Raw genomic sequence first — 17,650 nt, 5'->3', positions numbered from 1 at the left:
AATGCAGAGCCAATGTTATCTCCATGATCCAATACTAGATAAGCCTATTCATATTGTGTGTGTGTGTGTGTGTGTGTGTGTGTGTGTGTGTGTGTGTGTGTGTGTGCGTTGATAGGTAAAGTGTGTCCTTGCATGCCTAAATTGAATTTAAAGCGTTTGTTTTCAAGTCCGTTTATTTCTTTATCTCACATATAACATATCCATTTTATATGCTCACAGGACTCAAATGAAAAAGGAAGTGTATTCTCTTAGTATTTAATTTACCATGTATTATGTAACCCTTTTAATACCCTGTAGCTGTAGAGAAAAGTGTATTTTCTTAGTACTTCCTCCCTGATCTTCTAGTGGGGCTATAAAATGGGGATTAAAAACTGAACTATTCCTTTTCATGTGAAAAACGGCTCAATATGCATGTGAAATAACACCTATTAAAACTGGAAGGTGTTTTTAGTGTGTTATGTTTGCATGTCATGTTATTCTGGGGATCTACTATTAACAGATCGATTAGGGATGTAAGGAGATTATTTTTAAAACTGAAATACATTTACCAGAACTGTTTAAAAATTATAAACACTTCATGAAATCAAAATTAATTTTCATATGTAAATTAATTCATGTTGGAGATTTTGGTTTTGATACATTTGTTTCAATGAACTTATGTCTTACATGCAGCTCTGAATATTGTGAGAATATTTTTCCTGTGCAGACATAAATTCAAAATGTACTCACTAAAATGCACAAAGATTGTGGTGAATATTTCACTTTCGAAATAACCTTACATTGCTTTATCGGAATGATATTTATCATCCGTGTCTTGCACTTCTTGACTTTGTAAAATTGCTTTCTGGCAATACATATCGCAAAGAGCACAACAGAAAGTACACTGAATTGCATAATATTTTATTTCTGTCTTTCTCTCATTAGATTCGAGTTCCAAGGTCGGAGCTGTGCACGGGGTGTCAGAAGAGGGTGTACCCCATGGAGGGCCTGTTGGTGGACAAAAAGAAGTTCCATAAAGCCTGTTTCTCCTGTGAATACTGCAAAAATAAATTAAAGTATGTCATGGTTATGTTTACATTTTACAATGTAAAACAAATCTCTTGAGCTATTTTAGTAGCAATTCATTATTAAGGGCAAGCATGAATTCATATTCAATTTAAATATGAATTCATGCATTTACATGATACTACATATATTAAAATGAATTGTAACATGTCACCCAGTAGTTCCTTCAAAATGTGCCATTATCAAAAGTCCTGTAGGCTACAATTACAATAGGAAACATAAACGTGTGGAACTGCACATATATTTTTGCTGCAACAACTGTTCGGTTCTAATTGTGAGCATTTGAGAATATGATGCCTTGTCTTAATAATAATCAAGATTTGTGTCCAACAGCCTTGGAAACTATGTCTCTCTGCATGGACATTTATACTGCCCATCACATTATAAACAACTCTTCAAATCTAAAGGATACTTTGATGAAGTATTTGGACAAGGATCGCAGAAGTTAGTACCAAGTGCAAGACATTTAAGGAACGCCAGCTCTGAAGGACTTGACTGGAGACACTCTCTTTCACAAAGCAGTGTGAGCTCAATATCAGATATGTTTGAAAAAGAAGTACCTAAATTGTATGAGAAAGCTGACCAAACATCACAAAAGGGAAACAAAATTTCTGTGGTGTGGCCCCCACAAACTGAGCCCCCCAAAAAGCCCTTTAACACAGACCAGGATGTACAATTAGGAAAACCAGTTTGGCCTCCCAAGAGTGAATCTTCAAAATCTCCAAGATATCAGTGAAGAAAAGCTATTAACAACACCACACTTTATAATTAAGGCATTAAGACCCCGAGAGTGCTTGGGACCGGGAGACACCTCATACATGTTGAAATTTAGGGGGGATGTCAGAATGGCATGTGGGACTGTAGTGGGCTAGAAAATCGGAGAACAACTCCTATTCAAGAATGAAAAATGGCAGGTGTAAAGAGATAATCGTCACTACGGAGACGGTGTGATGTAATAAAAGAAAGGCAGTGGACGTGGACGTGGAAGGAAGCTAGGAGACATGGACAAGGTCTGTGGAGAAAGATGGCAGAAGATGTGCTGAGGGCCGGTGCACTGAGAAAGGCGTTGGGAACGAAATGCCATGCAGTAAGATGTGAGATAAAAGACTCTTGTATATAGGATGGAGACAGCAAGTAGAAACATCTAAATCCAGAATTTATTCGATTAAACCCGACTTCAAAGCAGCTTGTGAACATTTAAAATGATTTGCATGCGCAATTGAAAAGTTATTGAATAATTACATTTGATGGCACTTTGATCAAGCTGCCATACTTAATATGCCATATGCCATATTTAAAGGTCTGATTAAGGGCTTGTGTAGATTACTTCAGTATGCCCTACTGATTCAGAGACTTAAAGGAAAAAACTTCAGTCCCTTATGAGAATTATGCGACACTGTTCACTGTTTTCCTTGGTACAAGCCTTGGTAAGAGCCTTGGTACATTTCCTTGGTACATTTTTTTACAGAGTCCACAAAAAGAGAACAATAGTTACACCAATTTACCTTTTCCAATTTGCCTCCATATATTTTTGTATTCTTTATATGATCCTTATATCCTGGATCTTTCTTCAATTGATCATTTTTACTATTGCCTTTGGAAGCACCTGGTGTGCAGTGTAGATAAGGATTCAACTGAGTTCATTCTTTGTGTATGTATATGTCACATCTGATTGGTAATTCTCTTGTTTGTTTTGGGCATTTGTGTCCTACTCTAAAAAGAAAATATTTTGCAATGGACATATTTTTTAGAGTAGTCTTCTATGATTTGTACAAGAGCGTTCCTGATCACATATTCAGGTTAGGCTGGTTCAAAGACACATCTTGCTTATTGATCCAAGAACAATAAACAGCTCTTATGCTCGGTTTCTGTGTTAATTCCCAAGACGTTCTTTACATTGTGTTGGTGAAAATGCATAACCTCCCTTTCAGTCAATAACTTCAGTAACTATTATAGTAATTTTTGAGTGTCACAATTAGTCATTATTTTGCACACAACCTGCATATTTTATTCTTCACTGGTATTTGTTTTGAAAATACAAGGTAAAATGAACAAAACAGGAAAATGATTCGTTTATAAGGCTAAAAGATATTTTGGGAGATTGCTAGTTCAAATCCCAGCGGTGCCCCAACCTCCTGTGGCCCAGCCTCCAGGAGAGCATAATTGACCTGCTCCTCAGCCTGTGAAAGATGGACTTGTTTCCTTGTTTGTCAATCTTTCAATGTAATTCTAGGCAATCATGGGTGTCTGCAAGGTCACCTCTAATGCTCAGCTGCTCTATGAGTTTGGCTAGCTTGGCTGGCATCACACATTTCACAGGAAATGTGATAGCCCTCACCCCTACTGTTGGTGCCTACGCCCCATGGGGCGATCTAGCTAGCATGTGGGAAATAGAAATTATGTTGTCTGAATTTAATTTCACTGCTGTAGAATAAGACATTCCAAAGAAGGTCATTAAAAGTCCATCCCAGCAAAATCAGTGCGGTTACAAAGCTGCTCACGTTCCAGCTGGTTCTCGTTCATTTAGTTTAACTATCCAGTAGCAAAACTCTGTGTAAAAAGCGACATATGCGGACACCTGAACATCACACCTATTTAAGCTTGTTGGACATCCCATTCCAAAACTGAGCATTAATATGGAATCCTCTTCTTCCTTTGGGTGGAGTTTCTATGTTCTCCCTGTGTATGTGTGAGATTCCTTTGTGGTCTCCGGTTTCTTCCCATAGTCCAAAAACATGGAGGTTAGGCTGATTAGATACTCTAAATTGTCCTGTGCATGTGTATATGTGTATATATATATATATATATATATATATATATATATATATATATATATATATATATATATATATATATATATATATATATAATGTCTGCATGTATGTCATCTTTCCTGAAGATTTTGGAATGTGTGTGTGGCAATTTTTGCCAATTCAGTTAAAAGAGCATTTGAAGGAACCGATGTTGGACATTCTTTCGGACTTCATGCTTCCAAACATTGGAGCATGATTGATGTCTACAGTCAATGTTCCCATTCATCCTGAAGGTGCACAATGGGGTTCAGGTCAAGTCACACATTTACATTTACAGTTTTGGCAATTAGCAGACGCACTTATCCAGAGCAACTTACAAAAGTGCTTTAGTTTCCTACTCAGAAAGGCACCCTTAACTAGCACAAATAAGTTCTGAGCTGAGACATAGCTTTACACTCAGATACTGCCAGAAAGTGAGTGCTGAAACCTAGATTTTGAGATACAATAAAATGACAAATCTTCATATAGGTTCATGATTAGGCTAAATCCAAATACTTTAAAAAAAAAAATGCCATCCCCAAACTGTTAAAACAAAGCTTAAAGCATATCATTGTCTAAAATATCTGAATGCTCAAGCATTACCCCTGCAACTACGCGGCCTAGACCAAACCCCGAAAAACAGCCCCAGACCAATATTTATCCTCCACCAAACTTTGCTGTTGGGACTCTGGTTGGTAGCGTCCTCCTGGCATCTACCAAAGCCAGATTCTTCCTTCAGACTGCCAGACACTGGAGAATGATTCATCACTGCAGAGAACATGCAGAGTCCAGTGGCAGCATGCTTTTCTAACACTCTAGCCATGCAGTTATCTTAAGCTACCCATTTACTCAGTTCTTGTGCTGCTGTTGCTTCCGGAGGCATTATGGAACTCTGTAGTATGTGCTGCAGTAGAGGACTTGTGATTTTTACACAATACTCACTTCAGAGCTTGCCGGCCCCACTCAGTGAGTTTCCCCGGTGTGCCCCTTTGTGGTTGCGCTATTGTCTTAGACCCTTCCATTTCACAGTAATAACACCTACAACTGACCAGGGCAGATATATCAAGGTGGGAACCTTATGTGTGGCAAAGGTGACATCCTTCATCACAGTGTGGCATAGCACCTGCACCACAACGGACAGAAAAGCTCTTACGCACATAGAAACCTGCCCAGTGAATCACAGATAACTGTCTCTTGACCTTAGAAATCTACATCAAAAGGTGTCAAATGAAGGCTAGGAGCATCATGAAAGACCCTTCTCACCCTGCTCACGGACCGGGGAGGATGCATCGTAACATTAAAACACGTACAAGCTGATTTTATCCACACCCCATCTGTCTTGCCAACACCACAACCTGATCCAGTACTACTATTCTGCTGTATTTGGAGATTAATTAGACTACGTTTACATCTGCAGCTGTAACATGTTTATCAATTCTGCATATCATTTTGCTCAGCATGTTTTCGGTATCAATATCTCATTACGTTCTAATTTTAATCTTTTGTTTACTTATATGTAAATACTTTCTTTATTCCTATATTATATTTTGGTCCCTTTTTATTCCTATTTAATTCTGTATATAATATTTTAATTATAGAACTATTATTACATACCTACGCATCACTACTGAGTCTGAGTAGCTTCCTTTCATTCTTTATTCTACTGTTCACTGGATGGCATAAAAGCCTCTAAAAATCTTGAATCGTAAGTGGCACATTTAAAGTCACTGGTCCTTCAGTATGACTCATTCTGCTGCCAGTGTTTGTCTATGGGGATCGCGTGGCTATGTGCTTGATTTTGTATCCTCTGTTAGTGCTGAGTGCAGGTGAAACACCTGAAAATAATTTTTGAAAGGTGCCCATGTACTTCTGCCCAAATAGTGTATGTTTCTTATACTAGTAGTGGAGACTGGGTTGGATAAACAGTGAATGCCAGTGCCAATTAATATTTGTATTCTCTTTATTTTGATTTCAGTGTTATCTTGTAGCAGTTATATTGATTCACAGTAATACTCTGAGAAATGTTTAATTTATTAAGCAAGGAGCTAAGACTGGTCTAAATCATTGAATCTCACTATTGATCGGCCTTGAATCAATCAAGGCCGATCAGTATGTAGATTGTTGGATAAAACATGCATTATTGAATTCCAGAATTCCTGAAGACCTTTTGAAATGCAACATTAAGCCTTACAGCTACCAATTTACATAACACTCTCTATTCTATTACTAAGCCTCCTGATGGCAATTGGGTCTATTACAAGTCACACATGGGTGTCATCTATGCCTGACCCTCCATGACTTAGCAGGAGTCAAAAAGCTAAAGGCATGTGTGCCAAAACCCAGAAGACCAGGAAAGCCACTCATATTGAGTATGGATTTCAGTATGTGTGTTCTGGATCTCTTCCTGCCTCATGGCATGGTGGTGGAGTCCTTTCATTCTTCACAGCTTGAATAATGAGGAAGAACCTGACTGGTCCAGCGTTTAGCGACCTGATGCACTCTGGGGCATAGTCACCTTTAACTGGCCATCCACTCAATCAAAGGCATGGTCTCCTGGTATCCAGCCTCCATGCCCACAGGGAAAATACATTGTTCACTCCATCTTTCTGAGACTAGGTGTAGAATCATCTAGGATTCATTTAAGGCTGTCTTAAGCGGTAGAGCGGATCTTAATTCAGCATCTTCTATGTCTAGATCACTTTATCAATGAAATCAGTTCAAGATTTACATGAGGCAAACAATCTTATTCTTGACCATCATTCGAGCAATATTTCAGAAACAGGGTCCACAAAGGAATATTGCATGTGTGAACTTTTCTTTACCTCAAGCTGTATCACTTGAGCATGTTTCATTCTAGTAACATATCAAGAAAGACTTACAGAAGTGAACGTTACATAATTTTTTTATCAGCAGGTATTCTCCTTGAAATCTCAAACCCATGATCTGGGTTTTGTACTCACCTTGTCTGCAAAAGAGCAGAGTGGCTGCTGTTTTTGGCTCCAGCCAAGCAGAAGCACATCTTATTCCACTTGTATCAGGTATAGCCGATTAGCGTTGCATTTGCTGGTCATTTCCCCGACACTCTGGAGAGACGCTGGGCTTGGTGGACATAAGTTGCACCTCACCTCGCTGGACAGCGAGAGGAGCCCACAGCAGTCGAGCAGCCATCACACTGGACAGTTTTACCTACCGTGCACCATGTGAACTGGCAAAATGACATTTTGCATGTGAATATAATATCCGCACACACTAGATATTTTTAATAGCATGCATGCTGCATTAACTGCAGTTTGTCTGTACATGTTTGTCGGTGTAGATTCTGGCCAATGAGGGTTAAGCTCTTACGTCATCAATCCGTCTCTTGGATCGCACAGCCGGTTGAAGAGTAACTGTGGATGCCTCGTTCGCATGAGTTTATAACCATGTGTGTCATTGTAATGACACTTGATGACAGAGACGCAAGTCGGTCAAAAAAAACCAAAAAAAACTAACCAGCTAATTAATAATTATTAATCTAATTAATAATTATTAATTGATAATGATGAGATGGAGCTGGTACTACAATATGTGAGATTTGTGTGACATATCTGAGAAATGTTTGAGGTCAAGAAAAATAAAGAATTCAGGTCAATTCTCAGTAGGTTTGAATGTGATCGGTGAGAAGAGACCGGAAATATCAAATTTGTGTTGAAAATTGCTCTGTTTTGTCAAATAAATACATACGAGCTTTAAAAGAGATCTCATCTTGGTCTTTGCTTTCTTATGGGTAAGGAAATTTGCTACCACCCCACAGCCTGTGAAGCCGTAGACAGGAGGACAGTGGTCCCGCTCTCGTGTCTGGATGGGAGAGACTTCATCAGGTTTGACAAAGCAGTGACTGAACAGACCTCGCGTACATCTCTGTCTAACTCGCCATCTTGGTCAGCACTTTGAGGTCAGCACAAATACCTGACATGTCAGATGACCTGACACAAAAAGCTCCCTCTTGATCCTCTCATGCCTGAGGATGGACATTGTAGAGCCATCTGCTTGGGGTCATAAGTACACTGCCAGCGTACTTTGCCACTCACTACTACAGAGACACTTCCGTTTTGAAAGGCGACCTTCAACACCAATACTTCAGCCATTCAGAATAATATGCATAATATAAGACATAATATCATGTCTTTCTGTTCTCTAAGACTAAACTTCACTTCAGTGCCCCTTTGGAAAGGGGAAGGTGAATGTTACTGAGGCTTCTCTTAGGAGTCTGTTCTCTCTTTTCCCCTGACTTACAGACAATACCTTGGAGACAGAAGGTGCAGAAAGGCACGGTAAACCCCTGCTGCATGTGCACATGTGCTGGCCAAGCATGCCAGAACCCTGAGGCCTAGTGGAATTTCTGAATCGTAAACGAACTGGTCTCTTAGAGATTAAAATAGAAAGCTATGTTTTCTATGTTCGCATTATGTCATCTCGAGTTCAGTTGCCTTACAAGGTCTGAATGCCTCAGTCTTTGTCTAAATAACAAAACCAAAAACAGCACCCTGACTCACACATCCTGCGAGTGGATAAATAACCCTTAAATATTCTTACAGTACAAAATGCACAAAATGGACCCAATGATCACATTTTTTTCTAAAGCAACAGATTTATGATGTCTTGTAAACCTTTTAGTCACACAGCATAACTCAAATAAAATAGGACCTACACAAGGAATATTCATATAATCCCTGTGAAACATAATCCCAGATTTACAGATATCAGCATTAGTCAAAACAATTTATTTATTACTAAAGCTTATACAAAATGGTAAATGGGCCAATTTCTCTGCAGGTAGTTCAATAGATTATTTTCATGTAATATTACATTTTATTTCATTATCATTTATCTTACATGTGTTTTTGCTTAAGCCTACATTAATTGGTGCAGGTGTTACAGGTGTTCTTGTGTTCCAGTGCAGGTATTACAAGTGTTCCTGTGTTCCGGCGCAGGTGTTACAGGTGTTCCAGTGCAGGTGTTACAGGTGTTCTTGTGTTCCAGTGCAGATGTTATAGGTGTTCCAGTACAGGTGTTCCAGGTGTTCCTGTGTTCCGGTTCATGTGTTACAGGTGTTGCGGGTGTTTCTGTTTTAGGCAAATCAAACACCTTCTGTGTGATTATTTTTTGATCTCTCTCTGAGATGAACATGTTCAGTAATCCATCACAGGAAAATATGAAGTGCCTTTATTGCTGCATATGCTCGCCAAGAGTGCAATCTTTGAATCAAAACACATCTTTCACATAGAGGCTGTCAAGATGTATTGCAGGTCTAGCGGGATGGTTCTCACTTGTCTGGCATGCTTGACCAAGCTGCTGAACTCTTTCTAGACCCTTGACAAAACAGTCAAGGAATTTAAGAAAACAAGCCCTTGTCAGATTTCTTTGCCACAATGACAGATGTGGTTGATTTTTTTCCCCGGGGCTGGGTGACGACACGACTCATTTCAATTCAGTTTCAAGGACTCTATTTTTATATTTTATAACAATGTTAAAATAACATTTACCTGAAGGAATAGGCGTGTACATAAATGCCAAGATAATCACATCATTTCCAAAAGCGTTCCCAACACGCCTGTAATCCGTTGGTCCTAGTTCCCTTAATGAACAGCGAAGAAGTGAAGAGGTGTAATTCCCCTCGAGACTGGATGAGCTGGAACTGCTCAGCGCGATCAGACAGAGAACACTTTCATTTAAGAATTAACACCGAAATGTCCTTGAAATGTATTAACCCTAGTTGCTTGTAGTTGGTTCTAGATACGTCCTAAGTACTGGTTCCAGTTGTGAAAGTCGTTAGCTGAAATTACACACAAACCGCTTGCGAATTTGATTAGGTTAAGTAATTCGATTGGTGTGCCGTAAATTGCTGCACCTCTCTGCACTGGGCTTAGTTCACTAAAGGAAAATATAATAAGATCTCTCCTATTTAGCCCAGTTACACACGTTTTTGAGTAAATAAGAATGTGTGTAGCTTCTGAATAGTGTAATACAGAACTGAACCCATGTGGACGCATCAGAGGCTTGTAGTATGATGATAAGAGTGAGTTCTCTTCAGCGACAACCCTTTTCGGGTTTGCCTTAGACCTTCTGACCATTTACACCTTTCTACAATTAGTTCCCATAAGTTTCCTTGAATTACTCTACAGCGTCGATCTACCTTGCTATGCAAAGTAACATAGCAACGGATTGGCTACAACGACGTGCGATGAGATTCTGATTGGATGAGCGCGCCGTCACTCACAGCCACCTGCGCGCCGAGCTATCAGGATTCCTCGAGTGGCGTGTGCGGGCGCTCCGCGAGGATGAGCAGAGTGCACAGCGCTGTAGCTTCAGCATCAGCATCAGCATCAGCAGTAGCAGCACAGCCGTCGGTGCGATGTCGGCGGACGACCTGGTAAGTTATTCGGTTTCTTTCATACGGCTTTGCGGACCCAAAGAGCCATTTTGCGATCAGTTGTCAGTCTCGTCAATCAGCTTCCCTGAGTCTTGCTGTAGTTCATGGAAATAAGATGCGACTTGACACGTCGCTTTGAATGTCTGTGCAGGAATCTTTTATTTAACGAATTGTACGTGTGTCGGGACTCTCTTATGGTGATAAAATGTGTCTGTTAATGATGTGCCGTCGCGGTCTCCGTTCAAATGAAACCGATGTAGGCTGCGCTTATTACGGACATTTTAAGTAGGAGTTTACAAGGGCACAGTTTTAACGGCGCTCTCCAGGACATTATGGGCAAATCGGCTCGGACAACACATCACACTGCCTATATGAATCAAGTTTGTATTTGTTCAGATTTATAGAGGTTTGTGTTTGATTCGTCTGGTTGTTGAAAGCAATAATGTGTATGCCTTCGTTAAATAAAGAGTCAAGAACAAACTACGGTGCTGTGGTGGTTATATAGCATACAAGTCATAACGAAATATCCAGTAAAATCCAGTAAAACGTTTTTTTTTATTAAACTTGATGTAAACTCTTTTCTGGTCGATTTACGAATGGACAAGAAATGGACAAGCTATGTTCTAAATCAATAGATATTTACAAACATGAATCATTATAAACGTGAAAGCGTTATAAACAGGAATAAATGAATATTTAATATCGTGCATTTGATATTGTATCGGAGCGCCGAGATCCAGACTTTGGGTAGGTTTCCTCCTATGTCGTCTTTCGCTGACAATTCGGGCAAGCAGCATTCGGACAAACTACGACGGACGGACCTACACAGAGTTTCAGTTACCTCATTTTCAGTTTTACGGACAATCGAGGATACAAATAAGACAAACATCTGTGGTACTATTTACTGCTTTTCAGAGAAGTAGCATAAATATTTAGACAGCGTAACAATAACGTGGTGGTTCACGCTTGCATAATTTTCTGTTGATTAACTTTACCACTAAAAATGTACTTTTTTAGTCTGTGCTGCATTTGTTTCCAAACCACCTTAAATGCCTAGTATGTTGTTTGAAAAACATCGAAATAAATAATTGGTATTCATGGCCAAACCATGAATATGTTTTCTACGTATAATGACTGATCTAACATTTGACCCAACTGATGCATCGTATTCGTTTTTCCATTAGCGTTATTTAGCCTTATTTAAAATGCCAAGTAGGATCTTTTGAGGTTTATAGAGTCTTAAGAAGTAAATAATGTTTAAAAAGAGATTTTGTTTTATTGGATGCACAACACAGTAATATGTTTACAGTTTATCCCCTCTGGGTTTTTTTTCTCCTGCTGCTGCAGGGTAGGATATTTCAGATGGTTCCTGAATGTTATTCTGTTGGTGTTTGCACGAGGGAGAGTGACTCAACTCTCGATGTCCTCTTTACCGTTTTCGTTCTCTGACCCTGTGAACTCCCTCCCCTTCCTTCATCCTCCATCTCACCAAAAAAGACCCCCTTTGCGGCCATAGATTGGTTGGAACATAATGGCTGTGTGTGCCTCTGATGCTAATCCATGTATCTGCGATGCAGCCAAACGTTGGTGCCAGCTACACTTTCAGCCGGACGGGAGCGGCTGGGGTTGCTCAGCTACTGGTTCTTTTCAAAGCATCAGAAACCTGAAGCGCTGGTCACTTCCGTGCATTCTTAGGCATGGCAGGAGAGCATGGAAACACGCTGCTCTTTCCCACTCCGTGGACTCGCCATATAAGTATCCATTTGCTTATGTCGGAGGAATGTTGAGTAGTTTGACACAGAATGAGTTCAAGATTTATTTTTATTTTTTTACAAAAACAACTTTGTTTTCTGCTCTTTCCTAAGCAAATCACAAAGCTGTGAGATTTTTTTTTGATGTCGTTGTGAGATACAACGTCTCCCTTTTACAGGGACTTATTTAAAATCCATTACGAATTGTGCTGATGTGTACAGATCCACTCCTGTGACCCAGGTGCTCAAAATGCATTTTCTTGGTGAGGACAGGCCTGTACTTTTCAAGGTGTTTCAGTAAGGCTTTCAGGGGCAGACTCTTGAGTATTCTTTGTAGGTCCTGAGTGGGTTGAAGTGTTTGCCTGTCCTGGAGAGTACTGCTATAACCTTGAGATTAGCACACTGTATTGCTCAGGGGACTGATTTGTTTTAAGGGTACAAAATACAATCCCATGCATCTTTATGGCCAAGATGTTATAATCTCTTTCGTTGCCATTTGAATTCTGGAAGATAATGTTAAGCCTTTAGCCATGACACAATCTCTCAGCGTTTATCAGTCACACAGGCACACACGCTATTTCGTACGCACACATACACACGTACAGGTGGACGGGGAGAGACCCCACTTTTTAATTACTGTTCTAAGACCACCTTCATGTCATTGATGTATTGATTCAGAAAGGCTTGGGTCTCGGAAAAGCCTCAATAAGAGCCAAAGCTAATTGATTCTTCTGCATTGACATGCGGTGACATTATGCCACACCATGAGGTCAATAAGAGCATGCTGGCAATATTGACGTGTGAAATTAATTCCGAGCATGAGCGAGGAATGGGGTTTTGGTATTTGATCATACTGTGCCGAGCGCTCAAGTGCGGCTGCCTCCCCTGTTCTCCAGTTCTCCACGCGTAAAATCTTTCTAACGGACCGCCACTGCCCTAATGCTTCGAACGTGTAGGAGTCGTGGCGGAGGAGAATCGATGTGGCTACTTTTAGGATATTAGGCTTTGCAGCAAAATACCGAAGCCACTTTGTTCTTGTTAAGGGCTCTTGTGGTTTTGAGCTCTTCCTCCGGTGAGTTCAATTTTGCTCATTACCGTTACATTTCCAGTCATCCTTAATTTGTGCAACGTTAAGCTGACCTGGGGGATATTACTGTTGTCACTTCTAGATCGTGTTCTTATGAGGGAACGCGCACAGGGTGTTAAACAAAGGGCAAGAGATAATGATCACCTTTCCATCTTCTAAAACCTGCTCCTAATGATGTGCAAATAAAAAAGAGGCCAGTGCTAGTGCCCTGGCTGCAGCTTTTTACTCCAGCTGTTGCCTTTGGTGACCAGGGAGGGTCCTTGAAATTTCCCAACGACTCAATATGATTCAGTATCAGTGTCTTTCAAAGGGGGTGTGGGGACATCAAACTTGATTTCTTTGAAAAAGATAAGCAATAAGTTTGAATTTGAAGACAATATGGTTGCCTCTGTATTTTAGAATGTAAAGTGAGAGTCTTTTAGCTAAACCTTAGGAATGGTTAAAGCTTTCTTCATCCCTTTAGGTCAGAGAGGAGTATTTAAGGCATTTTTTTGGAGCTTGTCCTGTTACTGGGTTTTATGGAATTTCAGCGAGCACAAGCTACTCCGGCTCTCACCAACTTCACTGCCTACATGGAAATCTAGAGTAGATCTGAATGTGTGAAAGCCTTGTTACTATGCAAGCGCCACACTCAAATCATAATGTGGTTTTTATTTTTTTTATCTGCTCTCACTAAGTAAAGCTCTTATCCAAGGCAAAGGATTACATTTTAGGCCATTTATGTAAATGGATATTCAGTGGAGCAATTCAGATTAAGTGCCTACCTCGCTGAGGGGCACATCAATAACATTTCTGAGCTGGGATTGGAACCAGTAACACCCTGTGCTTGGGCCTTACTGAACACTACCTGAACAGGAATTCCAGACACATTAAACGCAGCAACAACAGCAGGTGGTCCAGCTAATATCACAGGAATGCTTGGTAAATTTCTCGGAAAGCAGCACAGAGTAACTCAAGTTGTTTATACGATGGAGAAAGTGCACACTCTTTTGTGATGTGTATGAATTTCTGTGTATTAAAGTTAATGTCGTTCTATTTAATACACTAGTTGGCCCTCTCTGGAACGCATTAAGAGACCTCTGTAAAATGTCCACTGTTACATGTATGACAACCATTCCATTCCAGTGTGGAATTCTTGCACAGTCACACCTCATTCTGTCTAATGAGGTAATGATTAGGTGAACCAAGTCTTACGTAATGAGCGTTGTGAACGGGTGGTGGAGATCACGCCAAGAGGAATGAAAGCTGTGATTGAAAATCCGGCTTATTCCACCATATATTGATTTTTGAACATTAGTATTGGGATGTTTCAAAATGAATTTAAATTAGTTTGAAGGGTTTTGGGTTTTTTTGCATTACTCATGTTTGAGTTCAGAAAGCTTGTGTCATTTCTGGAAATAAATGGTCTAAATGACATTGTTTTAAGTGGAATTTGGGAGGAGTATTGTCAGTAGTTTATGTAATAAAATAAAACGCATACCTATAAATAGTAAAACAGGAGAAACTGATCATTTTGCTTTGGTCTCTTAAAATTCTTTTTCCCAGAGCTGTACATTCGAACCATAATTGCTTTTCTGTTCATAAAATCTTGAAGCCCATCTGTTTCACCCCACCTCTGTCCGGTGCTGAGGCTTAACATCTTACCCAGGTGCCTTTGCTACTGTCAGCTCAGTCAGAGCCTGGCTCCTCTAGGCCTGTCATATTACCCACCGCTGGAGCTCCTCCTCGGGTGCACCAGGGTGCCACCAGCCAAGTGGGAAGAGCAGCAACCATGCGAATATCGCACGTGTCGTTCCGCCCAACGAAACGAGCCCGCAGACACAACCTTGTGGAGTAGAACCGGGCATCCCGCAGTTGTGTGGGTGTCCTGTTAAATATTGTTAATGGTGTGGCATGTACTCGGCAGAGCTTTTCGGCTTTCGGGAGGAGAGATGAGAAGGGAGGAGGGGTGAGGAGTAGAGGACAGAGGAGAGCAGAGGGTTTATTGTGGAAATATTCCTGAGAGAGGTTGGAACAAGGAACCGGCTGCTGCGTCACGCTGGCCGGTGCTTTGTTTCACCGTGACAATTGTTGGGGGGGGGGGGTTCCCGCCTCTGATCAGAAATGATATTCCACCTTGGTACTGTGGCAGGTGGAAGCAGCTGGGCACGCTAAAGCCCTTCTGCTAGCAGTGATTTAGTGGCTCAGCAGCCTAAGTGTGACAGGAGATTTATTCGTTCTTTAAGTGACAGGAATGGGTGAGATATTCCTGTGTGCCGCTTTTAAAATATCACCTTTATTTTGACTGTAGTAGAAATGAAATGGTGCTAAAACAAATAGGAAGTAAATCATACCAAAGCATTGATCTAATGCTGTCGTATTGCCATTGTTTGTAGTTATTTTACTGCATTGTAGTTATTAAGTAGACATCAAACAGTCCAATGGCTTTATTGCTGCTCTTACAGTAGTACTGGCCTCCTGGGGTCTTCAATCTGATTTTTCATATTGGCAAACCACTTTTTATATGATAGCTTCTAACCTGTTTTGTAATGATGTGTTTCTCTGTGGCAGTATTATTTTGTTGGCATATAATAGTCAGTGTGTGTGTGTGTGTGTGGTTCATGTTTGGTAAGAACTGCATTTCAGACATCCAGAATTGATCTACTTGTCTAAGTCTAAAATTTAGACGTGATAATTTAAGGCTACAGTATACACAGATACATTTGGCTTTCATTAATTTCATAGGTATAAATCAGAAATATAAACATGGGCTTAGTCAGTCAGGAGATTTACCATTCATTGATTTGATGCAGAGAGGCTAAAAATAGCTAAATAAAGCTACAGCTGTAGATGGGCTCAAAATATAAAAACTATAACAAACATGCACTATTATGTTAGTGACGTCAATTTCATGTCAAGGCATGAATTATAGGCAATTACTGATGTACTAACACAGAAACGTTCACGCACGCATGCGCAGTCACGGTGAATCCTGTAAGTCATCAGATTTAGTTAGCTTTGTGGCTTTGACAGCTTTGCCTTTTTTACATATTGGGGGATGTAACATCTGGGAGGATTACTCTTGTGCTCGGTGCCGAGAGACAAATGTTAGAGGAGCGGTGCATGAAATCCTTTTGCCACTGACCCAGAGGGACGGCTTCCTACGTGGAGGTCTTGCAGCCTTCTGTGCAGAGCTTCACCTCACTCTGGAGCCCTGGTTTCATTTCATTCACTTACTGGTTGTTTCCAACGCGCCGATGTCTCATCACGGAAGGGAGGTGCGATCAATGTTCTTGCAGATGCAAGAGGCTGGCTGCTTAAGAGATGGAAAACAAATTCTGTGCCAGGTTCAGTCTTCATAACTGACACTTTGCTGCTCTGATATTGAGCACCACAATTTATTAGCTGTGAGAGCCAGCGCGCCCTTGGAATAAATAACTCGCAGGCTTCTGAAATGGGCCAGGGAGGGTTCTAAGCAGACATTAGCAATTAGACAAAACTCTAGAGAATCCACCCCAAGAACTGGTCTGCATATCCCAATGCATGCAGAGGAGCTGGCGTTACAAGCAGCAGGACCCCATTCCAGCATTGTCCAATGAGGGATCGGACTGTAATGCTAAAGATAGATGACATTGGATGCAACAAGGATATTTACAAACACAGTCATCATAAATATTCCAATTTGTCAAATCAGAGCCTGCAGTATTGGCGTGTCTAAAGATATGGAGCAAAGTCTGAACAGATTACGGCTCTGTGCCAGCTTCAGAGCATGGCCTTACAAATATTTATGTATGATACTGAGAGCGACTATTTGGATTACGACATTGCTAATGCAACATGCATGTGCCTGGTTGTGCACAGCCCAGTGCAATGTGGTAGTTTGGGCTAGGACACCACAGACGGTTGGCATTAGGGTTTCATGGGTTAAATGCTGTGCTAAAAAGATGTAGTGTGCATGTACGTGATGTTACTTGTTCTAGCACCTAGTGATGCATTGGCAAGCAATTCATGAAAGAATGCTGATTTATAAATATGAATACCCACTGTAGTTATTTGACATTTGCAGGTGTTGGATCATAACCATATTTCACTCGACACACTGCTGCTTTATTGTAGACTTAAGGCCTTTTTATATTGTCTTTGCTTACCTGTCAGGTTCAGTTGTGTGGACAGTTGAAATAAGACAAAAACGTGTTTTTCAGTACTCAAGTACTGGATTAGGAGCCTTTGTTCTTTTGTAATGGTAGCTACAATGACTTGAACTGCAGAAATGGCTGATTCTCTGTGAAACTCTGTAAGCTATTATACATACCATTGATGCATATCGGTATCCTTCCCTCGGCTATGGAGTCTCACTCTTACTGTCTGCACACAGCTAGCGTATTTGATGAGCCAAGGAGGACTCTCTATAAAGCCCATTAGTTGTCTGTTGTTGTTTTTTTTCTAGGGGGGTGTCATTTTTGCACACTCAGTTGTGGGTGGTGTGATGGATGCACTGATTATACAGTTAAATCATTACACAGTCACAAAGGCTATGGCAAAATGAATTTCAGGTGCTTCTTTT

General features: G+C 40.5%; 2 protein-coding genes across 3 annotated transcripts in view; both read left to right on the top strand.

The window, feature by feature from the left end:
- Positions 1–1,490, top strand: part of xirp2b (xin actin binding repeat containing 2b) — a 28,654-nt gene extending 27,164 nt beyond the window's left edge. For both annotated transcript variants that reach the window (XM_027014787.2, XM_027014786.2), the window contains exons 8-9: positions 925–1,055; positions 1,399–1,490. In XM_027014787.2, the coding sequence (XP_026870588.2) occupies positions 925–1,016 (92 nt within the window). In that variant the 3' untranslated portion in view covers positions 1,017–1,055; positions 1,399–1,490. The remainder of the gene's footprint in view (positions 1–924; positions 1,056–1,398) is intronic.
- An 8,727-nt stretch (positions 1,491–10,217) lies between these two features.
- The window catches only part of b3galt1b (UDP-Gal:betaGlcNAc beta 1,3-galactosyltransferase, polypeptide 1b), a 70,292-nt gene continuing 62,859 nt past the window's right edge, over positions 10,218–17,650 (top strand). Inside the window, exon 1 of the mRNA XM_035523581.1 lies at positions 10,218–10,269. The gene's annotated coding sequence lies outside the window, so the exon portion shown is untranslated. The remainder of the gene's footprint in view (positions 10,270–17,650) is intronic.

This window comes from Electrophorus electricus, chromosome 2 (genome assembly GCF_013358815.1).
Source record: "Electrophorus electricus isolate fEleEle1 chromosome 2, fEleEle1.pri, whole genome shotgun sequence".
NCBI classification, from domain to species: domain Eukaryota; kingdom Metazoa; phylum Chordata; class Actinopteri; order Gymnotiformes; family Gymnotidae; genus Electrophorus; species Electrophorus electricus.
The sequence above is the reverse complement of the archived record's forward strand: the minus strand, read 5'-3'. Positions and strand labels throughout refer to the sequence as shown.